We start from the raw sequence: 26031 nt of genomic DNA, 5'->3' as shown, positions 1-26031 counted from the left end.
CAGTCTCGCATCACTGAGGCTCCTGCTTGCCTGCACGTGTGGCAGCAAGCACCAGCCTCGCACCACTGAAGCTCCTGCTTGCGTGCACGTGTGGCAGAAAGCACCAGCCTCGCAACACTGAGGCTCCTTGCGTGCACGTGTGGCAGCAAGAACCAGCCTCGCACCACTGAAGCTCCTGCTTGCATGCACGTGCGGCAGCAAGCACCACTCGCACCACTGAGGCTCCTGCTTGCATGCACGTGCGGCAGCAAGCACCAGCCTCGCACCACTGAGGCTCCTGCTTGCATGCATGTGCGGCAGCAAGCACCAGCCTCGCACCACTGAGGCTCCTGCTTGCATGCACGTGCGGCAGCAAGCACCAGGCTCGCACCACTGAGACTCCTGCTTGCATGCACGTGCGGCAGCAAGCACCAGCCTCGCACCACTGAGGCTCCTGCTTGCATGCACGTGTGGCAGCAAGCACCAGCCTCGCACCCCTGAGGCTCCTGCTTGCATGCACGTGCGGCAGCAAGCAGCAGCCTCGCACCACTGAGGCTCCTGCTTGCATGCACGTGCGGCAGCAAGCACCACTCGCACCACTGAGGCTCCTGCTTGCATGCACGTGCGGAAACAAGCACCACTGAGGCACCTGCTTGCATGCACGTGCGGCAATAAGTACCAGCCTCGCACCACTGAGGCTCCTGCTTGCATGCACGTGTGGCAGCAAGCACCAGCCTCGCACCACTGAGGCTCCTGCTTGCATGCACGTGTGGCAGCAACACCAGCCTCGCACCACTGAGGCTCCTGCTTGCGTGTACGTGCGGCAGCAAGCACCAGCCTCGCACCACTGAGGCTCCTGCTTGCGTGCACTTGTGGCAGAAAGCACCAGCCTCGCAACATTGAGGCTCCTGCTTGCGTGCACGTGTGGCACCAAGCACCAGCCTCGCACCACTGAGACTCCTGCTTGCATGCACGTGTGGCAGCAAGCACCAGCCTCGCACCACTGAGGCTCCTGCTTGCATGCACGTGCGGCAGCAAGCACCAGCCTCGCACCACTGAGGCTCTTGCTTGCATGCACGTGTGGCAGCAAGCACCAGCCTCGCACCACTGAGGCTCCTGCTTGCATGCACGTGCAGCAGCAAGCACCAGCCTCGCAACACTGAGGCATCTGCTTGCGTGCACATGTGGCAGCAAGCACCAGCCTTGCACCACTGAGGCTCCTGCTTGCATGCACATGCGGCAGCAAGCACCAGCCTCGCACCACTGAGGCTCCTGCTTGCATGCACGTGCGGCAGCAAGCACTTGCCTCGCAACACTGAGGCTCCTGCTTGCGTGCACGTGTGGCAGCAAGCACCAGCCTCGCACCACTGAGGCTCCTGCTTGCATGCACGTGCGAAAGCAAGCACCACTCTCACCACTGAGGCTCCTGCTTGCATGCACGTGCGGCAGCAACACCAGCCTCGCAACACTGAGGCTCCTGCTTTCATGCACGTGCGGCTGCAAGCACCAGCCTCGCACCACTGAGGCTCCTGCTTGCATGCACGTGTGGCAGCAAGCACCAGCCTCGCACCACTGAGGCTCCTGCTTGCATGCACGTGCAGCAGCAAGCACCAGCCTCGCACCACTGAGGCTCCTGCTTGCATGCACATGCGGCAGCAAGCAGCAGCCTCGCACCACTGAGGTTCCTGCTTGCATGCACGTGCGGCAGCAAGCACCAGCCTCGCACCACTGAGGCTTCTGCTTGCATGCACGTGCGGCAGCAAGCACAAGCCTCGCACCACTGAGGCTCCTGCTTGCATGCACGTGCGGCAGCAAGCACCAGCCTCGTACCACTGAGGCTCCTGCTTTCATGCACGTGCGGCAGCAAGCACCAGCCTCGCACCACTGAGGCTCTTGCTTGCATGCACGTGCGGCAGCAAGCACCAGCCTCGCACCACTGAGGCTCCTGCTTGCATGCACATGCGGTAACAAGCACCAGCCTCGCACCACTGAGGCTCCTGCTTGCATGCACATGCGGCAGCAAGCACCAGCCTCGCACCACTGAGGCTCCTGCTTGCATGCACGTGCGGCAGCAAGCACTTGCCTCGCAATACCGAGGCTCCTGCTTGCATGCACGTGCGGCAGCAAGCACCAGCCTCGCACAACTGAGGCTCCTGCTTGCATTAACGTGCGGCAGCAAGCACCAGCCTCGCACCACTGAGGCTCCTGCTTGCATGCACGTGTGGCAGCAAGCACCAGCCTCGCACCACCGAGGCTCCTGATTGCATGCACGTGTGGCAGCATGCACCAGCCTCGCAATACCGAGGCTCCTGATTGCGTGCACGTGTGGCAGCAAGCACCAGCCTCGCACCACAGAAGCTTCTGTTTGCATGCACGTGTGGCAGCAAGCACTAGCCTCGCAACACTGAGGCACCTGCTTGCGTGCACGTGTGGCAGCAAGCACCAGCCTCGCAACACTGAGGCACCTGATTGCGTGCACGTGTGGCAGCAAGCACCACCCTCGCACCACTGAGGCTCCTGCTTGCCTGCACGTGTAGCAGCAAGCACCAGCCTCGCACCACTGAAGCTCCTGCTTGCGTGCACGTGTGGCAGCAAGCACCAGCCTCGCAACACTGAGGCTCCTGCTTGCGTGCACGTGCGGCAGCGAGCACCAGCCTCTGCACCACTGAGGCACCTGCTTGCATGCACGTGCGGCAGCAAGCACCAGCCTCGCACAACTGAGGCTCCTGCTTGCATTAACGTGCGGCAGCAAGCACCAGCCTCGCACCACTGAGGCTCCTGCTGGCATGCACGTGTGGCAGCAAGCACCAGCCTCGCACCACCGAGGCTCCTGATTGCATGCACGTGTGACAGCATGCACCAGCCTCGCAATACCGAGGCTCCTGATTGCGTGCACGTGTGGCAGCAAGCACCAGCCTCGCACCACAGAAGCTTCTGCTTGCGTGCACGTGTGGCAGCAAGCACTAGCCTCGCAACACTGAGGCACCTGCTTGCATGTACGTGTGGCAGCAAGCACCAGCCTCGCAACACTGAGGCACCTGCTTGCGTGCATGTGTGGCAGCAAGCACCATCCACGCACCACTGAGGCTCCTGCTTGCCTCCACGTGTGGCAGCAAGCACCAGCCTCGCACCACTGAAGCTCCTGCTTGCGTGCACGTGTGGCAGCAAGCACCAGCCTCGCAACACTGAGGCTCCTGCTTGCGTGCACGTGTGGCAGCAAGCACCAGCCTCGCACCACTGAGGCTCCTGCTTGCATGCACGTGCGGCAGCAAGCACCAGCATCGCAACACTGAGGCTCCTGCTTGCATGCACGTGCGGCAGCAAGCACTTGCCTCGCAATACCGAGGCTCCTGCTTGCATGCACGTGCGGCAGCAAGCACCAGCCTCGCACCACTGAGGCTCCTGCTTGCATGCACGTGCGGCAGCAAGCACCGGCCTCGCACCACTGAGGCTCCTGCTTGCATGCACGTGCGGCAGCAAGCACCAGCCTCGCACCACTGAGGCTCCTGCTTGCATGCACTTGCGGCAGCAAGCACCAGCCTCGCACCACTGAGGCTCCTTCTTGCATGCACGTGCGGCAGCAAGCACTTGCCTCGCAATACCGAGGCTCCTGCTTGCATGCACGTGCGGCAGCAAGCACTTGCCTCGCAATACCGAGGCTCCTGCTTGCATGCACGTGTGGCAGCAAGCACCTGCCTCGCAATACCGAGGCTCCTGCTTGCATGCACGTGCGGCAGCAAGCACCAGCCTCGCACCACTGAGGCTCCTGCTTGCATGCACGTGCGGCAGCAAGCACCAGCCTCGCACTACTGAGGCTCCTGCTTGCATGCACGTGCGGCAGCAAGCACCAGCCTCGCACCACTGAGGCTCCTGCTTGCATGCACGTGCGGCAGCAAGCACCAGCCTCGCACTACTGAGGCTCCTGCCTGCATGCACGTGCGGCAGCAAGCACCAGCCTCGCACCACTGAGGCTCCTGCCTGCATGCACGTACGGCAGCAAGCACCAGCCTCGCACCACTGAGGCTCCTGCTTGCATGCACTTGCGGCAGCAAGCACCAGCCTCGCACCACTGAGGCTCCTTCTTGCATGCACGTGCGGCAGCAAGCACCAGCCTAGCAATACCGAGGCTCCTGCTTGCATGCACGTGCGGCATCAAGCACCAGCCTCGCACCACTGAGGCTCCTGCTTGCATGCACGTGCGGCAGCAAGCACTTGCCTCGCAATACCGAGGCTCCTGCTTGCATGCACGTGCGGCAGCAAGCACTTGCCTCGCAATACCGAGGCTCCTGCTTGCATGCACGTGCGGCAGCAAGCACTTGCCTCGCAATACCGAGGCTCCTGCTTGCATGCACGTGCGGCAGCAAGCACCAGCCTCGCACCACTGAGGCTCCTGCTTGCATGCACGTGCGGCAGCAAGCACCGGCCTCGCACCACTGAGGCTCCTGCTTGCATGCACGTGCGGCAGCAAGCACCAGCCTCGCACCACTGAGGCTCCTGCTTGCATGTACGTGCGGCAGCAAGCACCAGTCTAGCACCTTTGAGGCTCCTGCTTGCATGCACGTGCAGCAGCAAGCACCAGCCTCGCACCATTGAGGCTCCTGCTTGCATGCACATGCACCTGCTGCTCGACGCATCAGATCAACGGTCAGCAATATGCGGACCGCTTTCCATTTGCGGACCTCAATCTTGTGTTTTACAATTCAGAATTTTATTTGAAACAATACAATAATTAATTATTATCATTTTATTTCTGGACCTCGTTAAAATTTTCCCACACTATCCGGACCCCACCTAAAACTACTTGCCGACCCCTGCTTTAAATACTCCTAAAAATTCCTCTTTTCCATTTGAAGTAGAAGCATTGGGCATTCGGACCACCTTTACGTAGTTGTAATAAAAAAAAACTCTTGTTCGACTTAAAGAGCTTCTAAGCACTACACCTCGTGAAAATAAGCTTGTTTGAGGTCTCTTAGAAAATATTTTCTATGAAATAATGTACGGGGTAAAACTTTATACTTACTTGGCGTAATAAAAAATTGGCTTCAGTTTTCGCATACAAATAATTAAAATAAATAAAATTATTATAAGACTGGAGTGATAATATAAACACTTTTGGTAAAGTAAAATTTAATCAAATTAAAAAGTCTATAAAATAAATATTTATATAGTGTATAAAATTAATTCTTTAATGAGTATAATTATCGAGATAAATTTTATTTGATAATGATATAAATAAATATTACGTTTATTTATTATAATTTATTATTTCTTAAATAATAATACAATAGTACATTATATAGTAATGAAGAGCTCAATAAATGGTATTTAAATTTGAGGATAGCATATTAAATTACCTATCTCTGACTATTATCACCTAAAACCAAGTGTTGCACGAACTCTTTATTTTACTTGAGAATTTTTTGGATTAGCTTAATATTAATTTTTATAATTTTTAAATGTTTGTCGTAATTAATTAACTTGAAATTTCTGTTTAGGGGAGAACTTATTAGCATGTTATACTTTCCAATGGTCCTTGGTTACATAAATATTTACACATAATAAAAAAAATTCCATAAAAGGATTTCCCAGTTTCCATGGGACATTATAACCTTTCAATTAAGTCTATTTATTACTAATGATACATCGAATTGAAAGTTTAATTACTAAATTTTTCATACAAATTTTTAATATGTTTACTTTTAAAGCAATTAGCGTTTCCAAACAGATTTTCTAGGACTGCGCAGGTAAGATGCTCTGACACAGTCGAAATCCTGTACACACACGTTTGGTCGAACATTGCATTTCTCTTTATAAACACAAAGGTTCGTTTCGAATTAACTATACCATCGATCGATATTTTTGCCTCACGGGGGATCACAAACTTTAAACTAATCGCACGTTGAACTGAAATTATATATTCACTCTCAGCAAATTGCAGAACACAAAAGACTTTACGCTCCGGAGTCTCACCATTTTGATTTAGTTGGCGCTGCAGGCGAAAAAATCACAAAGCAGCGCTACCCGCGCATGCGCTTGTCTTAAACTGTTTCAGTCGCTGTTCAATTGTGACCTCGAACCAAAACTATTCAACTCCTACAGTTTCAGTCGCTGTTCAATTGTGACCTCGAACCAAAACTATTCAACTCCTACAGTTTCAGTCGCTGTTCAATTGTGACTTCGAACCAAAACTATTCAACTCCTACAGTTTCAGTCGCTGTTCAATTGTGACCTCGAACCAAAACTATTCAACTCCTACAGTTTCAGTCGCTGTTCAATTGTGACTTCGAACCAAAACTATTCAACTCCTACAGTTTCAGTCGCTGTTCAATTGTGACCTCGAACCAAAACTATTCAACTCCTACAGTTTCAGTCGCTGTTCAATTGTGACCTCGAACCAAAACTATTCTACTCCTACAGTTGAACATAGGCTATTAAAATTGATAACTGAGACATTATTTAATGGACGCACTGCATGAGTATATGCAATAGTGAGATACCAACCGTTACTTGATTGTTTTACCTTGTTGATCCTGAAGTGGGACTGTCTGAACCTCACCATGACCAGGGCAGCCACCACGCCGATCAAATGAGGAGCGGCTCTATTCTCGGTCCTCACATAGACCTCCTGCATGTACCGGGACGAGGGCAGGTCTTCGATGTTCCTGCCAGACAAGGAAGCATTCACTGGCTGGACCGTGTTATCTTGTTGTACAATTGTACATGAACCAACTGAGGCCATTTGTGGCGGCCTCAGTCGTCTTGTTTTTTATTATAACTTTTATGGTGCGTAAAGGTTGTTTTAAGATCAGTAAATTATTTTATAATATTATTTATATTATTATATTAGTTAATGGTGTATGTAAATTATTTATTTGTTGTTTTGTTTGTACGTTTATTATCCTTATTCGGTAGTGGCAACCGCTAGATTTAACCAGAACGATCGAGCGGAGTCAGGGGTGGCAGGACAGGAGGGGGGGTGACGTCACCTGACGAGAGAGGGGAGGCGCCGGCCAGCTGTTTTTGACGTTCGGAGAGACTGTATGTGTTGAGCGCGGGCCGCGGAACTATGCGGGAGAGACGAGAATGGGCTTTTCAGCGATGAGCTACGAGTGCGACGTTACGTGATTACGTGATGACGGTAATGCCATACACCCTCGGCGAAGTAACACCAGGCGTGGTGTATGAAAATGCGATATCGTGGGCCTAGTGCACTGGTCATCAATGTAGCGCGATGCTACAGGCGCTACAAGGTGAGCGGGGTTTACATCCGACCCCGGTGCACACCGACTACAGAGGTATGCCTCTAGAACAAGTAAGTGCGAGAACTGGATTTGTAACTTTTGACTCCGCTGGTTTGACTTGCGGGCAACGTGTTTAAAACAGAGTGCGGCGATGGAAATTACTGGTAGAACTATCTAGACGTCACTATTTCGTTTTTTCACCCTCCCCTCCTCGGTAGTAGACTTTATGGGACTTTGGTTTATTTTAAGTATAGTGTAAGAGTGTATGTGAATGTGACCGATGTACATGAAATTTAATTATAGCAATTGAAATGGTATAACGAATTGGATTTATAGGTTGCTTTCCTTTTTTACTGTACTTAATGCTGGTCATTCTATTTCTGGTAATTCATTATATATATGTTAACTATCACAATAAGTTTAGCAGGGCTGTCGGTCAATTTAGTACGTTAATGATTGCTTTTGCGCACTGGTCAAATTTTAAGCCAGTCCATGCGCGTCTATTTAAGTTAATTTTACGACACTTTCATTATCAATATGTCAGTAGAGACGCGTATACGGGACTGGCGTGGCGGGTGCGGACGTGTTCAACTACCCCGGTATAATGGGGGTTGGCCACAAGTGCGCCACTCTGCTACGGCAGTCCTGTTGTTGGTCCTTACTGTGATAGTATTTCTGAGTATCCTTGAAACGAGCAGCCTAGCAATGGCCGTAAGCTGGTTGTATAATTTAGGCAAAGCTGAATTGTTGGCTAATATTCGAGCGGCAGGTTTAGTAGCGGGCGAAGACCTGGACATTGACGGGCTCAGGAAAATTTTTTCAACCCATTTGAAAAGCAAATTACGTGTGGAAATTCCCGAAGGCCGAGAGGAGGAGGTACCGGGCATTAGTGGGTCGATTAGTGAAAGAATGGGTTGGGTGAATCAAATTGAGAAAAATCAACTGGTAGAATGCGTAAACAGTATCCCGAAAATTATAAGAGGAGACGCTGGGGAGTTGATTGAGTTTTGTGTGGAAACTGATAAAGTGAGGGAATTGGGTATTTTTGATCAAGATAAGGACATGTTAAGGTGTTTAGTAGGAAAGTGTGGAGGCGTAGCTAGACAGATAATGGTTCGTTGTTTGGAAAATTGTATGGATTGGGAGCATACTAAGTCCAGTTTGTGGGAGAATCTTTTCCCTCGTAGATTAAGGGAAAAACTGATTAAAGAGAAAGTGTACCGTTTTCAAGGGGAAGAAGAAAACACAGGGGTATTTGTTGAAAGCATATTATCCATGAATAGAGTATTTGGGACCGGCCTTACTGATAAAGAATTAATAGACATAATTCTTGAAAATATGTACGCCAGCAAAAGAAGGGAATGCTCATTTGTACAGAGGCCTACAAAAATAAGGGATTTGTTTACCTGGGCTATAGAAGTGGAAAATGTGTGGCAAGCCCGGCGTGATTCAAGGGACTGTAAGAATGATAAAGTAGAAAGGGTGCAGGGGAAATCGAAAGGCCCTCGGGGTAATAAAAGGATTTGTTTTAAATGTGGGCAGGAGGGCCATTACAAAGTCAATTGTACAAAATTGAATAAAAATACATACAAGTGTGAGTTTTGTGGAAAATATGGGCACCTGGAAATGTTTTGTTTTAAGGCCAAAGCCAATCAGGATAGAGAAGGATCGGCGGAGGTATAATGTGCTATGCTTATAGTTTAGGTTTTACGTGGTTATAATTAAGTCTTGAGGACTGTGTTGCCAAGAAGTTGTTGGCGGAGAAAAATATGAGTTTTTTTCACCCGAAAATGGTTTCCAATTGATATAAAAGAGTTGTGATGTAAATAAGTGAGAAAATTTATATACTTTCATATCTATATTTATATTTAATTTATGATTGTAAGAATATACTTTGTGATTTTTATGAGTGTTTTAGCGAGTCTTTTATATTTACATATTGTAATGTTTGCCGTGATTTTGGCAGGTAGCTGGATTTTTGGACTCTAATAAATTTAGTATGTATTGCACGTTTATGTGAGTTACCTATAGCCATTTGTTGAAAATTTGTTTGAAAAGAAAGTTCAATGGTCGCTGTACTTTTTTAAATGGTTAAATTTACATCCAGTATTAAATTATTTTAGTTTAGTTTATTTTTTTTGTAAAACCTTTGGGGAGTTTAGCTATGGGTCGCGCTTTATAGTTAGTGTTTGGTGCTATTTCGAGTTTGCTTTCTGTGTCTTGGTTTTGTGTTTTTCTCTTTCGCAGCTCTTTTGAGTTTTTCTTACTTCGTCTTCTACGTGTTGCTTTTAGTGTTACTTACTTTACGTGGACCGAATAGTTAGATAACTCAAAGGGGTATTATAATTTTTTTTATTTTTTTTTTATCGGGGTGGTTGAGGCCATTTGTGGCGGCCTCAGTCGTCTTGTTTTTTATTATAACTTTTATGGTGCGTAAAGGTTGTTTTAAGATCAGTAAATTATTTTATAATATTATTTATAGTATTATATTAGTTAATGGTGTATGTAAATTATTTATTTGTTGTTTTGTTTGCACGTTTATTATCCTTATTCGGTAGTGGCAACCGCTAGATTTAACCAGAACGATCGAGCGGAGTCAGTGGTGGCAGGACAGGAGGGGGGGGGGTGACGTCACCTGACGAGAGAGGGGAGGCGCCGGCCAGCTGTTTTTGACGTTCGGAGAGACTGTATGTGTTGAGCGCGGGCCTCGGAACTATGCGGGAGAGACGAGAATTGGCTTTTCAGCGATGAGCTACGAGTGCGACGTTACGTGATTACGTGATGACGGTAATGCCATACACCCTCGGCGAAGTAACACCAGGCGTGGTGTATGAAAATGCGATATCGTGGGCCTAGTGCACTGGTCATCAATGTAGCGCGATGCTACAGGCGCTACAAGGTGAGCGGGGTTTACATCCGACCCCGGCGCACACCGACTACAGAGGTATGCCTCTAGAACAAGTAAGTGCAAGAACTGGATTTGTAACTTTTGACTCCGCTGGTTTGACTTGCGGGCAACGTGTTTAAAACAGAGTGCGGCGATGGAAATTACTGGTAGAACTATCTAGACGTCACTATTTCGTTTTTTCACCCTCCCCTCCTCGGTAGTAGACTTTATGGGACTTTGGTTTATTTTAAGTATAGTGTAAGAGTGTATGTGAATGTGACCGATGTACATGAAATTTAATTATAGCAATTGAAATGGTATCACGAATTGGATTTATAGGTTGCTTTCCTTTTTTACCGTACTTAATGCTGGTCATTCTATTTCTGGTAATTCATTATATATATGTTAACTATCACAATAAGTTTAGCAGGGCTGTCGGTCAATTTAGTACGTTAATGATTGCTTTTGCGCACTGGTCAAATTTTAAGCCAGTCCATGCGCGTCTATTTAAGTTAATTTTACGACACTTTCATTATCAATATGTCAGTAGAGACGCGTATACGGGACTGGCGTGGCGGGTGCGGACGTGTTCAACTACCCCGGTATAATGGGGGTTGGCCACAAGTGCGCCACTCTGCTACGGCAGTCCTGTTGTTGGTCCTTACTGTGATAGTATTTCTGAGTATCCTTGAAACGAGCAGCCTAGCAATGGCCGTAAGCTGGTTGTATAATTTAGGCAAAGCTGAATTGTTGGCTAATATTCGAGCGGCAGGTTTAGTAGCGGGCGAAGACCTGGACATTGACGGGCTCAGGAAAATTTTTTCAACCTATTTGAAAAGCAAATTACGTGTGGAAATTCCCGAAGGCCGAGAGGAGGAGGTACCGGGCATTAGTGGGTCGATTAGTGAAAGAATGGGTTGGGTGAATCAAATTGAGAAAAATCAACTGGTAGAATGCGTAAACAGTATCCCGAAAATTATAAGAGGAGACGCTGGGGAGTTGATTGAGTTTTGTGTGGAAACTGATAAAGTGAGGGAATTGGGTATTTTTGATCAAGATAAGGACATGTTAAGGTGTTTAGTAGGAAAGTGTGGAGGCGTAGCTAGACAGATAATGGTTCGTTGTTTGGAAAATTGTATGGATTGGGAGCATACTAAGTCCAGTTTGTGGGAGAATCTTTTCCCTCGTAGATTAAGGGAAAAACTGATTAAAGAGAAAGTGTACCGTTTTCAAGGGGAAGAAGAAAACACAGGGGTATTTGTTGAAAGCATATTATCCATGAATAGAGTATTTGGGACCGGCCTTACTGATAAAGAATTAATAGACATAATTCTTGAAAATATGTACGCCAGCAAAAGAAGGGAATGCTCATTTGTACAGAGGCCTACAACAATAAGGGATTTGTTTACCTGGGCTATAGAAGTGGAAAATGTGTGGCAAGCCCGGCGTGATTCAAGGGACTGTAAGAATGATAAAGTAGAAAGGGTGCAGGGGAAATCGAAAGGCCCTCGGGGTAATAAAAGGATTTGTTTTAAATGTGGGCAGGAGGGCCATTACAAAGTCAATTGTACAAAATTGAATAAAAATACATACAAGTGTGAGTTTTGTGGAAAATATGGGCACCTGGAAAAGTTTTGTTTTAAGGCCAAAGCCAATCAGGATAGAGAAGGATCGGCGGAGGTATAATGTGCTATGCTTATAGTTTAGGTTTTACGTGGTTATAATTAAGTCTTGAGGACTGTGTTGCCAAGAAGTTGTTGGCGGAGAAAAATATGAGTTTTTTTCACCCGAAAATGGTTTCCAATTGATATAAAAGAGTTGTGATGTAAATAAGTGAGAAAATTTATATACTTTCATATCTATATTTATATTTAATTTATGATTGTAAGAATATACTTTGTGATTTTTGAGAGTGTTTTAGCGAGTCTTTTATATTTACATATTGTAATGTTTGCCGTGATTTTGGCAGGTAGCTGGATTTTTGGACTCTAATAAATTTAGTATGTATTGCACGTTTATGTGAGTTACCTATAGCCATTTGTTGAAAATTTGTTTGAAAAGAAAGTTCAATGGTCGCTGTACTTTTTTAAATGGTTAAATTTACATCCAGTATTAAATTATTTTAGTTTAGTTTATTTTTTTTGTAAAACCTTTGGGGAGTTTAGCTATGGGTCGCGCTTTATAGTTAGTGTTTGGTGCTATTTCGAGTTTGCTTTCTGTGTCTTGGTTTTGTGTTTTTCTCTTTCGCAGCTCTTTTGAGTTTTTCTTACTTCGTCTTCTACGTGTTGCTTTTAGTGTTACTTACTTTACGTGGACCGAATAGTTAGATAACTCAAAGGGGTATTATAATTTTTTTAATTTTTTTTTATCGGGGTGGTTGAGGCCATTTGTGGCGGCCTCAGTCGTCTTGTTTTTTATTATAACTTTTATGGTGCGTAAAGGTTGTTTTAAGATCAGTAAATTATTTTATAATATTATTTATAGTATTATATTAGTTAATGGTGTATGTAAATTATTTATTTGTTGTTTTGTTTGTACGTTTATTATCCTTATTCGGTAGTGGCAACCGCTAGATTTAACCAGAACGATCGAGCGGAGTCAGGGGTGGCAGGACGGGAGGGGGGGGGGTGACGTCACCTGACGAGAGAGGGGAGGCGCCGGCCAGCTGTTTTTGACGTTCGGAGAGACTGTATGTGTTGAGCGCGGGCCGCGGAACTATGCGGGAGAGACGAGAATTGGCTTTTCAGCGATGAGCTACGAGTGCGACGTTACGTGATTACGTGATGACGGTAATGCCATACACCCTCGGCGAAGTAACACCAGGCGTGGTGTATGAAAATGCGATATCGTGGGCCTAGTGCACTGGTCATCAATGTAGCGCGATGCTACAGGCGCTACAAGGTGAGCGGGGTTTACATCCGACCCCGGCGCACACCGACTACAGAGGTATGCCTCTAGAACAAGTAAGTGCAAGAACTGGATTTGTAACTTTTGACTCCGCTGGTTTGACTTGCGGGCAACGTGTTTAAAACAGAGTGCGGCGATGAAAATTACTGGTAGAACTATCTAGACGTCACTATTTCGTTTTTTCACCCTCCCCTCCTCGGTAGTAGACTTTATGGGACTTTGGTTTATTTTAAGTATAGTGTAAGAGTGTATGTGAATGTGACCGATGTATATGAAATTTAATTATAGCAATTGAAATGGTATCACGAATTGGATTTATAGGTTGCTTTCCTTTTTTACCGTACTTAATGCTGGTCATTCTATTTCTGGTAATTCATTATATATATGTTAACTATCACAATAAGTTTAGCAGGGCTGTCGGTCAATTTAGTACGTTAATGATTGCTTTTGCGCACTGGTCAAATTTTAAGCCAGTCCATGCGCGTCTATTTAATTTAATTTTACGACACTTTCATTTTCAATATGTCAATAGAGACGCGTATACGGGACTGGCGTGGCGGGTGCGGACGTGTTCAACTACCCCGGTATAAGGGGGGTTGGCCACACAACATATCACCAATTTCACTTTTGCAGCCTATTTAATCAGTATGCTAAATGATACAAAGTTTTGGTAAAATAACGTTACTGTAAATCGAAAATTATTTTTAATCAAAATACTGCCCGGTCTAAATCTCTGTGAAGCTGCAAAACTATAGGCTTATGTTTCTGCTACTACATCTTTTGTTGTATTTACAAAGCCTACTGTGTTGCTATGGTGGTAGTAACAATACACAGAAAAGCCCTGCGTGTTTCAACAGACAGAAATATCAGGGCTTGCATAACTGATTGCAATTTATTCATACATACGTATAGGTACTTCACCAGGTAGGTACATAAACAAAAAAAATAATTTTGACAGAATTATATAATATAATTTATATAACCTACTGTTAAATAAATGCATATGTCTACACCCTCTACGTTGTCAACAACAAACCAAAATATGATAATCAAAAAGAATAGTTGTCCCTTTAAGAATACAGATTCAGTTTTATTTAGTACTACCTAATAACCCGCGGCTTCGTTCTCGCAGTTTCAGAGTATTGCTAAAATATTACCAATGAAAGAAAAAGTATTTCAATAATTCCATACATTTTTACTGAATAAATAGGCAAAATAAATTGTTAGGTACAAAAAGAAATATCTCATAACAGAAACTTTTATAAATTAAGTTTTTTTTAAGTGGTTATGAAACTAAATTTTTAACTTTTAGTAAAGATTTAGTTTTTGATTTTAAAACGTCTGTTTTAGAGTGTTAGAGTATATATTTTACCTTGATGAAATCACATTTACCTCTTTTTCATTTCATGAGGTAGACGTTTAAAAAAATTTTTAACACTCACTATTTAATTTTAACTACGTTTATGCCATTGTTTACTCTAACAATTTCGTTTACTATGGTAAAATTATGATTACAATAATGTAATTAATTTACCTCATTGCAAATGCCTCCCATTATTTAAGGATATGAAGTGATATCGCGTCTTTATTTGAAATATATATTATAAACAAAAAAAAAATATTATCCAACGTATTAACTGATTGTAAGTTTACGTAGTATTACGTAAACAAAATCACCACATTGTTTACCTCTCTCCTCTTTTTCTACAATAAGTAAACATGGTAATATCCGTTAACCAAAAAAATAGTAGAGGATTGTCGACGCCATCTTTGATTGAGACAACACAATGGCCATTTCTGGAGTAAAATTTCCTCAAAATTCATCAAAAATGACTTCAAATTTGCTAAAATTCCTATTTCTCTATTTCGAGGCAATAATGCCCGTTTTTCCCGTTTTAGAAACCAAAAATGACAAAGGCATGAAAATTCTCTAAAACATCTTAGATTCCATATGGACACGTCACTCAGCCGTCGAGGGCATGACCTTGTCAATTAGAATGATATGCTTGCCATCTTGATTATGACGTTACTGTTGCAATTATCGCAATTATCGTTACGACTGTCATTTTGAAAATCTGTAATTTTTATGCTAGAAAATCGGAGAAAAATTTAAAAACTTTTAAAAAAATTTAAGTAACAATATTTTAATTAAAATTATGTAATCTTAAATCAGTCATCGCCATCGCACATTTCGTTACAGTCGCCATTTAGATTCTAGAAATATCGGATGTTTCGTTACGCCCGTCAAGTTGAATGTGTATGACGTCATAGTGCACATTAGTTACGGCCACCATATTGGATTTTAGAACTTTGCAATATTCGTTACGACCGTCATCATGGAAATCCGAAATTTGATATGCAAGGTATTCGGTAAAATTTTTAAAATGTATTAAAATATGAAATAAATAAAATTATGATAAAAAAGTTCCGGCATCTTGAAAATTGTCCACCATTTTGAAACTCCACAATTATAATATAACTCTTAAAGGTAAAAAATGAAATATTTATAAAAATATTTTAATCAATTGTAATAAAATTTAAATTAAAAACCGCACTTACGTCTTAGAGTCGTTGATTCTAACCTGGTGAAGGCAAGATAAAAAAAAACACTACCGTTACTTCCTCCACGAAAGCCACCGACAGACTAACTCCCCCCCCCCCCCCCCCCAGCCCAGCTAGTATGACGTCACGCCCGCCATTTGGTTTTCATATGCTGAAGGCCGCAATCTGGTTTTTCGTATGCTGGAGGCCGCCATCTGGTTTTCCACATCCAGAAGGTGCTATCGTCATGTTATTTTAATATTTACCCGCTAGATTGCAGTAATTATTTATTGCCAGGATCCCTGCCAAGTAGACATTTGGTCGTCAGCTTGGAAATCTATATTTATTGAGCTAGAAATTCGGGTAACATTCTAAAATTAATTTTTTAAAATCTGCGATCAAAATACTGATTGATTCGATCAGTTCTGCCCTTGATTCAATAATTAATCGATATAAAAAATAATTTTTGTAAACAATGTTTTTTTTAATATAACCAGCTTGGGTTCCTAGATTGGCAACCTCTAGTAAGCCGGTATGACCAAAATGAAAGAAATCTCTATTTAGGTATATAGCTATAAATCCAGGAAAAATTAAAAAAAAAACACTGACAAAAATCAAATGATATCCATCCTCAATTAGATTCTGGATCAGTTATAAGAGTTACTATAACTTAAAATCTAATAATTATGTTTCTTATTACACTTATTGGCGTATATTAATCATTCTCTATACGAAAAAAAGATTCTATACATGATACCTGTCCGATGAAATAAATACGTAGTCTCTGTGCCTACCAGTTCACGCTAAATATAGGTCAAGAATCTCCGGACCACCAGGTCATTTACAATGTCAGACGTATAGGCCAGACATCACCGAACCATAAAACCTTCTTCGTCGATTGCTTGTATAAAATATTTCAAGCAGTCAAGAAAAAGTCTTCAAACTGTCAGACCTATAGTATCGATAAAATTAATTACAAGCAATTAAACCAACGGGACATGTTTTGCGATTACTGAAGGTCCAGGAATCCCTGAAAAATCTTTTATCAAGACCAAGAGGTTTTAAATCAGTAAATATTTAGAACTACTACAGATTTGACTACCAACATTCAACGAAACGACACACATTCAACAAATAAGAACACACAATACACACAATGGACACACATGCAATGGTCCCACAGAACACACACTGGACACACAATGAACACACAGGAACACACATTTAACGAAAAGGATCCTTTTTTGGACGAAAATTCGACAAAAAGGATGCACATTTAACAAAAAGGACACACATTTGGAAGTAAATTCAACTTAGTGTGATACGATCTCATTTGTAGTATACGATTATACAGACCTGAATACGTACATAAATCGAAAATGACTTAAATTTTCTCGAACATTCAGCTCATTAGGAAGCGATCGTAAATTTACGATAGGATACAATGCCTCCTACGGTGATTGGCTCCAGCAGGCTTTGGCTCCAAAAAGAGTCTTTGGCCCTAAACATATTTGGCCCTAGCAGTCTTCAGCTTCAACAGTCTTTGGCTCCAAAAAGTATTCGGCTCCAAAAGTATTTGCTGACAGAAGCATATGCGGTTCTCTGAAGGGGTGGATATTGTAATGGGGGTGGGAATGTACTGCGCAGCTTTAAGCGTTATTACGTTACTGCGCGGTGGCTTCACCAACAAGTACACTTTAATACCGCATGCCAGCGCTTTCAACCGCCAGCTGCCCCGCGCTCAGGCGATTTTAAGTATTTTTCATGCAACAGTGTATTACAACAGCAACGGATTGGTCAACTAAACACGCATACTCCATGGGTGAAATAGGCACATATCAACACATAACCAAAAGTAGAATGTTTACAGTTTGCCGTACTCGAGTATGGGCAAGACGAGTGCATCATGCCTGCCGATCCAGACGACGAGGAATGGCACCAGCACAGACAGAGCGAAGAGCGAAGCCAGGACGGCGCGTCCCAACCAGGGCCTCCGGCAGAGGGCGTACACTAGCGGCAAGCACACGAGGAACATCTGGGTGTCGACCGCCAGGTGCCACGAAACTAACAAACACTGAACAAAAAAAAAACAAGAAATTATTATTACACCACAGCCAATTATGATTTTTACATGCTCACTTAATGATGATGCCATTTATATTAATGGAAAAATGCTGAATTGTATATTTATCTACAAACATAAACCAATAATTACATGTTATATCAAAATTTAGCTTTGATAAATATGTGTAATAAATCACCAGCTACATGGATACAATATGTATGCTTAACAATACATTTGCAATATTGATATATAATCAAATTTTAGGTATTTCAGGAAACAAATCTATAGGGTTAGAAATAGGGAAATTTTTATTTGTATAGAATTTTCAAGTAAAATAATAAGTATTTAATGAAATAATAATTCTCAAAGATTTTTATCGTGTACTAAATACACATGTCAGCAGTGGTATGTGCTGTAAGTCTAAGAAAAGGCAGTATCCTCCCCATCCTACACTATGACCCAGAACATCAAACAGCGCAGATAATTTTATCCTACTCGTCTCCATTGGACCTATTCTGCTGGACGTACAACATGTACTATTCTAATGAGTGAGGAATCAAGGCGTTTAGTCAGGCTGCAATACTGATTTTATCCACACACAACAACGAGGAATTTCTTCGCTACACCACTTGCACAACCCCCATCTATGCATACCTGAGACAGGAAACTTATTGTTAAAAATGTCTACACAATGTTTTAAACATTTAGAAGCTCATTTCCGAAACGACTGTTACGATTTTAATAATTGTTCAGTGGAAATAACTGGGCTCGTATAGGGATAGCCCAACTCGCCGTGCCACTCCGTATCCGCCGTCACACTTCCCTTTGCCGAACCACTGTCGCGGAGGCCGGCGTCCAGGCTTATATAGACCCTGGCGCCCTTCTAGAAGTGACGAGCGCGGCTGGGGCCAGTCGAGAAGGGCACCAACAGCTCACGCGGGGCGGGTAGAGGGGGGGGGGGGGGTAAGCGACGACCCTTGTAATCCGCTCAGGCACACGTGGCATGTCTTACGTCAATGGATGGCGCATGACATCAGTGACGGTGCGGGGCCGTCTTCTATAAAAATGCTATTCACAAGGTCACCCTTTGCATCAGTTATTGGTGAATGCCACATCATGTATTTGGCGTTGGTGTCTGCACCAATAATTATTCGATGTTGTCCAATCGTATCAATGATCTTCTGTCATTGCCTTATGTGTATATCCATTTCATGCATGAACTTGAAATATGAGGAGACCATGTAAAACGTAATGTTCTTAAATTGCAACAGCAAATATACATGGTATTCACTGCTTTATTCACTACTTTATTCTAGTGAGCATTAATTGGAGTATTGGTTGTTCCTGATTCATATCGTAGGGCTGTCTCTAGTGTAGTATACTGTACCAGGCAGTCCTGTAATCCTCCCTCGCAAAGCGTATGGTTCTTGTAGAAGAATTATATAAAGCTTATTTTGTTCAGATATCTGAATCAGTTCATAAAGAACCACCGCAGAGTTCTATGCATTAAGTCGTTCTATGCGCATTCTGTCAGAACTAGTCATAATTGGTTATATCAAGTTCACATGATAATGCTCTTTTATAAGAGGAACAATCAGAGCTGTCGACTCTATGATTAAAAGACTTCTTATCCCTAATGCAGTTTGCGCATTAATCACTGTCAGCCTTTTTCACTTGAGGCGTTTGCCACGCCTCCATTAACTTCACTTTTATTATTTGTTTGTTTTAACGTCCTTTTGATTTGGTATAATTTATTTCATATATTATGATAGATGGTTTGGCACTTGGTTCATTCTCGTCCTGAAGCTTGATTAAAACAAAAGCATTACGGACATTCGCGGCGCTGCGCGTGTGTGTGTTTCCGCGAGCCAACACCGCGCTGCGCGCTGAGCCTTATGACGTCATGATGAGGCGTTAACCTGCGACGGTCTGCGGCTGGCGAGCGGGGAGACGGTGCTGGCGGCTGGTGGAGTCGACTTCGCCTCGCGGGTGCAGGCGTGTTGCGCCACTGCAAAAATGGAAAGGCTGTTCCATTCACCTACGCATCGACCAGTACCCAGCCCGGGTTATCGTCCACCATGCTGCGAGACTACAAGTAAGCCTCGACGCAACCGTTATTAACAACCAGAGACCGAGTTGGTTTTTCAAGGAAACAATAAGCAGAGAGACTTGAGTGATCATAAACTCAAATTCATATCTTGCTAGCATCTGGAATCGTAATGTGGCGAATTAAACTCTACTCCTTTTTTCTTTTACGCTACGTGAGAAATTACGTAAACTGCAAGCCAGACTTAACACGTTGCTGTGGTGCGGGATGTTAGACTCGCATAATTACGTCATAACTAGAGACCGGTTCGACCAAAATATTGGGAATGTGCCTAAACAACATATATAGACAATTACGTCATCCAGGATTGTAATCAACGGACCTGTTAGGGAAAACTAATGCTTTCTTAATGTTTGTAAAATTACCCGTAATATGGTGGTTGTAATGAGTGATTACATTAGATGTCTTTTTCTTTAATGCGAGATCTAGATCTGCAGATTTGTGTAAATGGTTCTGTATTCAATGTACCAAGCCAATGCCAAGCGGGAAAATTAAATAGTAAACAGGCAGTGATGCTTTCAATTATTATCCAGGTCATTTTTTTTTGCCTAGGGACCGTACGTCTCACTGCATTTAGTTGGTACTCCCTTCTGCGATCTCCGACTTCAAACTCGAGCGCCTTAAGTAAGGCCTAAAAACTGCGCTACTCTGCTAGTCAGAGTCACAGACGCGGTAGTTTTCGGTGTTTAGATACTTATTGATTTTTTATATCACCAGTATGGCATTGGCTTGGATATATAAATTACATAAAGAGGAGATAATGACTAATTTAAGGGCTGCGTCAGTCGAGCACAGTGCGGACGAAAGCATAGATGTTTTAAGACAGAAGTTTGTGGCGCATTTGAAAGGAGAAAGAGTTTCGTGGCAAACGGAACAGGCAGAAGCGAGTGGGTCTGGCTCGTTTAGTACAAATTTCCTAAAAAATAAGTTTGCTTTACGATCACTAGAAAATGTTCCGAAACTGCAGTCAGCAAATGTAGAGGGTATTTTAGAGTTTTGCATGGCCGTGGACAAGCTAGCTAACGCAAATTATTTTTCCAATGAGAGTGATTTAATTTTGGCTGTTGCTTCGCGTTGCACAGGCTTAGCTTATGATATAGTCATTGCGGGTTATAAGAGTCATATGTCCTGGGTTGATTGCAAGGAGGCGTTATGGGAAAATTTATGTCCTTGTAGAGTTAGAGAGGAACTTATAATAGAGGAAACCCGTCGTTTCCAAAGAAAAGGGGAAAAAACTTTGAGTTATGTGCATGACATTTTGGACCATGGTTCAGCCCTTAATGTCCAAATGAGGGAAATGGAGTGGATACGGTTAGTCTTAGAAATTTTGCATCCCCACATTAGGAGGGAGTGTAGCTTTGTGGAGAGGCCCACCAGCTTGTTCGATATTAGTAATTGGGCGGTGGAGGTGGATAATGTGTGTTGGGTTTCCGATTTATGCGAAGAGGAGGAAAAATCAAACATTTTAAAAGAGGGTGAAAGTAGCGTTGGGATAAATGAGGAAGCGGAGTTAAATGTCACGAGAGTGGATAGGTGCAGTGAATTTGATAAGGTGGGTGTAAAGTCCGAAATTTCAGCATATGATCAAAGTAATAAACATAAAATTAGAAAGAAGTGTTATGCATGTGGCAGTGAGAGGCATCTCATTGCTAAATGCGCAGAGAAGAAGCAGAGTAAAGGTCAGGGGAATAACGTTAGACGAGTGTGTGGGTTTTGTGGCAAGTGGGGGCATTTGTCTCGCAATTGTTTACAAAAAAAAAGGGTTAGCTGGTTTCGTTTTGAAAATAAGCATCGTCTGGCGGTATTGAAAACTAGAAGTAATATGTGTGTCAGGGTAAGGTTTTATGAGGAGAGAGTCTCGGGTTTAATTGATACCGGGGCTAGCAATTCATTTGTACAGCAGGCGTTTTTGAGTAGATTAATAACGAGACATCCCGAACTAAGAAAAAATTTAAAAACGGAGCCAGGGTTTGATGTGCATTTGGCTGATGGGAAAAGCCGGAAAATCTCCTTGAAAGTACGTTTGCACTTTAAAATAGGAAATTTTGCCTGGACACGTGATTTTTGGGTAATGCCTGGACTACTCGAAGAATTGATTTTAGGATGGGATTTTTTAAAGGGCACGGGAGCTATAGTGGATTGTAAGAATAGGAGGTTATGTTTCGTGTTTGATAAAAAAGTCAAAATTAGTCTTGAGGCACCCAAGAATAAAATTGAAGTTTGTTGCGGAGGTTTAAAGGGGGTGGAGGAACACTTAACAGAAAAACAGAAGGACGAAATCAGGGATATTTGTTTTCGTTATCCCGATGTAATTACGGAAAAGGTGGGTAAATGTGAATTGATGCCGTACCGGATTGAATTAATTGATCAACGTCCGGTGAGGTGTGTGCCATATCAATGTGCACCTCCCAAAATGCTAGTTTTTCGGGAAATCATAGATGATTTACTTAAGCAAAATGTTATTGAAGAAGCGAGTTCAGAGTACGCTTCACCCGCCTTTTTAGTAAAAAAAAAAAAACACCGGGGAAGTATCGCTTAGTGTTGGACTACCGGATCTTGAATGATCGCATAAAACTAGACGGTTTCCCGCTGCCCAAGGTGGAAACTGTGCTGCAATATTTGGGGCAAGCGAAATATTTTACGGTGTTAGACCTTAATGCTGCTTTTCACCAATGTATGTTGGAGGAGAGTAGCAAGAAGTTCACGGCTTTTGTTACCCCGTGGGGACAGTACCAATGGAAAAGAGTGCCTTTCGGGGTAAATTTTGGCTCACAATGCTTATCGCTTATCTTATCTTACATCCTGAAAGAATATCAATTTAAAAATGTCATTAGTTTTCTGGATGACATCTGTATATTTTCTAATTCTTTCGAGGAACACATGGAACTTGTGGAAGGGGTTTTGAAAAAATTACGAGGTGCAGGGTTAACGGTCAATCCTGAAAAAGTTTGTTGGGCCAGAAAGAAAATTCGGTTCCTGGGTTTCATTGTTGGGGAAGGAAAAATTGTAATGGACCCTGACAAAATTGAGGCCATTGTAAATTTCGCGAGACCTCGTAATGTTGAAGGCATCATGCGATTTTTGGGCATGATGGGCTACTTTAGCCGCTTTATTGAGAACTATGCGGATTTGTGCCACCCTTTAAATAATTTAAGAAAAAAAGGGGTTAGTTTTAATTGGGGTGAGGTAGAGGAGGCCGCTTTTCTCGGCTTGAAAAAAGCCATTTCCAACCCACCTGTGTTAGCGTTACCTGATTTCCAGAGGCGATTTGTAGTGCAGGTTGACGCTTCGAGTGTCGCGTTAGGCGCGGTTCTCTTGCAGGATTTTGGCAAGGGTCTACAACCCATTATGTTTGCTGGAAGAACACTTAATAGACATGAAAAAGGTTATAGCACATATGAAAAGGAAGCCCTTGCTTGCGTGTTTGCTTTGGAACGCTTTGACACTTATCTAGAGCATGACGAATTTGACCTTTACACGGACAATCAGGCTTTGACCTGGTTGTTTTCGCATCCGAGACAACTAGGGAAAATAGGGCGGTGGGTAATGAGGCTCACTCGGTTTCGGTTCAAAATAATTCATGTAAAGGGAAAGGACAATGTGGTCGCGGATGCCCTTTCGCGGATGTTTGAGGAGGAAGGGGGTGAACAGGATTTGGAAGACGAGAGTGAAGCAATCAGGTGTGGGCGTTTTACTGTGGAGCCAGAACTATTCAACAAAGTAGAGGAGGTGTTAGAACAAGATTTGGAAGGGCAAAATATAATGCGGGATTTACTGCAGGGCAAAAATAAGAATTTCGTGTTAGTGAAGCATAGATTATATTATCAACAAAGTGGGAAAGAGAAAAGACTTTATATTCCTAAGTTCTTACGGCCTATGGTGCTAAAATATTATCACGATAGTGCGTTTGGGGGTCATGGAGGAGTGGACAAGACATATCATAAATTGAGAGATGAAGTCTATTGGGCGGATATGAAAAGAGATGTGCAAAATCATGTTAACACGTGTGAAAGTTGCCTGCTAAGTAAACAAACCGTAAATTCGAAATTGGGTAAATATTCCGTTTCTCTGCCCACGCGTCCCTGGGAGAAGGTTTTCATAGATATTTTTGGTCCTTTGCCTCGATCTCGAGAGGGAAATAATTGTCTTTTGATTATTGTGGATGGTTTCACTAAATTAAATTTTTTTTACCCTTATCTGACATGAAAGCGGCGAGAATTGTCAAGGCTCTTACGCAAAGAATATGGCGAATTTTTGGAGCACCTGAGAATGTGGTTTCTGACAATGCGGCCTATTTCAATAGTCAAATATTTGGGAACATGTGTTTTCGTTGGGGAATTTGCCACATTAACACCAGCCCGCATTATCCTTGCCCTAACCTGGTAGAAAGAGTGAATAAAAATATCAAGATTGCACTTACTATTTATCATCATCAAGACCATCGCCAGTGGGATGAAAATTTAGATATGCTGAGTTTAGGTTTTAACATGGCTAAGCATGACGCCACTCATTTCACTCCCGCCGAATTATTTCTGGGGCGGAAAATACCACACCCTCTTTTAAATGTTTGGGGTATAGGAGATGAATTATGGGCGATCAGTAGTCCACGTTTATTAGAAGGTAAATGGGTAGAAGCTATAAAAAAATCTCCAGAACGCTCAGAATAGGGTTGCGAAACAATATAATAAGGGGCGCTTGGAAAATCCTTTTAAAGTGGGAGACTGGGTGCTCTGCAAAAGTTTTCCCATCAGTAACAAAGCGCTGCACAAAACCGCTAAATTAGAGTTTTCTTACCAGGGGCCTTACAAGGTGATAAGGCATTTAGGGGGAGTAACCGTTCTTTTGCAGCGTGTGGACAAAAGTTTTGAGACACGTAAGGTGCATATTAGTCATCTTAAGAGGTTCACACCCGATCAAAGTAAATGATTGTTTTCGCTCCTTTTAGCCATGTGAATAGAGACTTTTTTGTGAAGTATGTTGCTGTTTGTTAACGAGTAAACGGGAAAGTGGCACAAAGCATTGTTTGGTCTTAATTATTGTTTTTCTTTGTCTCTCTCATGTGTTTTTCTTCGCGTGTTTTTTCCTACTGTGTGCTTTTTCTTCTTGCTTTTCCTTGAGGTTAGTTAGTTGAATGGCGTGTTTTGAGTGCTTCCCCGTTTTCTCGCCTTATAGTGGTTCGAAGCTACCTAAATTTTTTTTTGGGTTTTTGGTGTTAAATTAGTTTTTTTTAAGGGGGGGGATATTGAGGCGTTTGCCACGCCTCCATTAACTTCACTTTTATTATTTGTTTGTTTTAACGTCCTTTTGATTTGGTATTAATTATTTCATATGTTATGATAGATGGTTTGGCACTTGGTTCATTCTCGCCCTGAAGCTTGATTAAAACAAAAGCATTACGGACATTCGCGGCGCTGCGCGTGTGTGTGTTTCCGCGAGCCAACACCGCGCTGCGCGCTGAGCCTTATGACGTCATGATGAGGCGTTAACCTGCGACGGTCTGCGGCTGGCGAGCGGGGAGACGGTGCTGGCGGCTGGTGGAGTCGACTTCGCCTCGCGGGTGCAGGCGTGTTGCGCCACTGCAAAAATGGAAAGGCTGTTCCATTCACCTACGCATCGACCAGTACCCAGCCCGGGTTATCGTCCACCATGCTGCGAGACTACAAGTAAGCCTCGACGCAACCGTTATTAACAACCAGAGACCGGGTTGGTTTTTCAAGGAAACAATAAGCAGAGAGACTTGAGTGATCATAAACTCAAATTCATATCTTGCTAGCATCTGGAATCGTAATGTGGCGAATTAAACTCTACTCCTTTTTTCTTTTACGCTACGTGAGAAATTACGTAAACTGCAAGCCAGACTTAACACGTTGCTGTGGTGCGGGATGTTAGACTCGCATAATTACGTCATAACTAGAGACCGGTTCGACCAAAATATTGGGAATGTGCCTAAACAACATATATAGACAATTACGTCATCCAGGATTGTAATCAACGGACCTGTTAGGGAAAACTAATGCTTTCTTAATGTTTGTAAAATTACCCGTAATATGGTGGTTGTAATGAGTGATTACATTAGATGTCTTTTTCTTTAATGCGAGATCTAGATCTGCAGATTTGTGTAAATGGTTCTGTATTCAATGTACCAAGCCAATGCCAAGCGGGAAAATTAAATAGTAAACAGGCAGTGATGCTTTCAATTATTATCCAGGTCATTTTTTTTTGCCTAGGGACCGTACGTCTCACTGCATTTAGTTGGTACTCCCTTCTGCGATCTCCGACTTCAAACTCGAGCGCCTTAAGTAAG

At 43.4% G+C, this 26031-nt stretch overlaps 1 protein-coding gene across 1 annotated transcript in view; it reads right to left on the bottom strand.

The window, feature by feature from the left end:
• Window positions 1-26031, bottom strand: part of LOC134533573 (nose resistant to fluoxetine protein 6-like) — a 94964-nt gene that overhangs the window by 41200 nt on the left and 27733 nt on the right. The window contains exons 2-3 of the mRNA XM_063371103.1: window positions 17436-17629; window positions 6500-6641 (exon numbers count right to left, since the gene is read on the bottom strand). Coding sequence (XP_063227173.1) covers window positions 6500-6641; window positions 17436-17629 — 336 coding nt within the window. The remainder of the gene's footprint in view (window positions 1-6499; window positions 6642-17435; window positions 17630-26031) is intronic.

This window comes from Bacillus rossius, chromosome 6, assembly GCF_032445375.1.
Source record: "Bacillus rossius redtenbacheri isolate Brsri chromosome 6, Brsri_v3, whole genome shotgun sequence".
Classification (NCBI taxonomy): domain Eukaryota; kingdom Metazoa; phylum Arthropoda; class Insecta; order Phasmatodea; family Bacillidae; genus Bacillus; species Bacillus rossius.
Note: the sequence above shows the minus strand (reverse complement) of the source record. Positions and strands in the feature narration are given on the sequence as shown.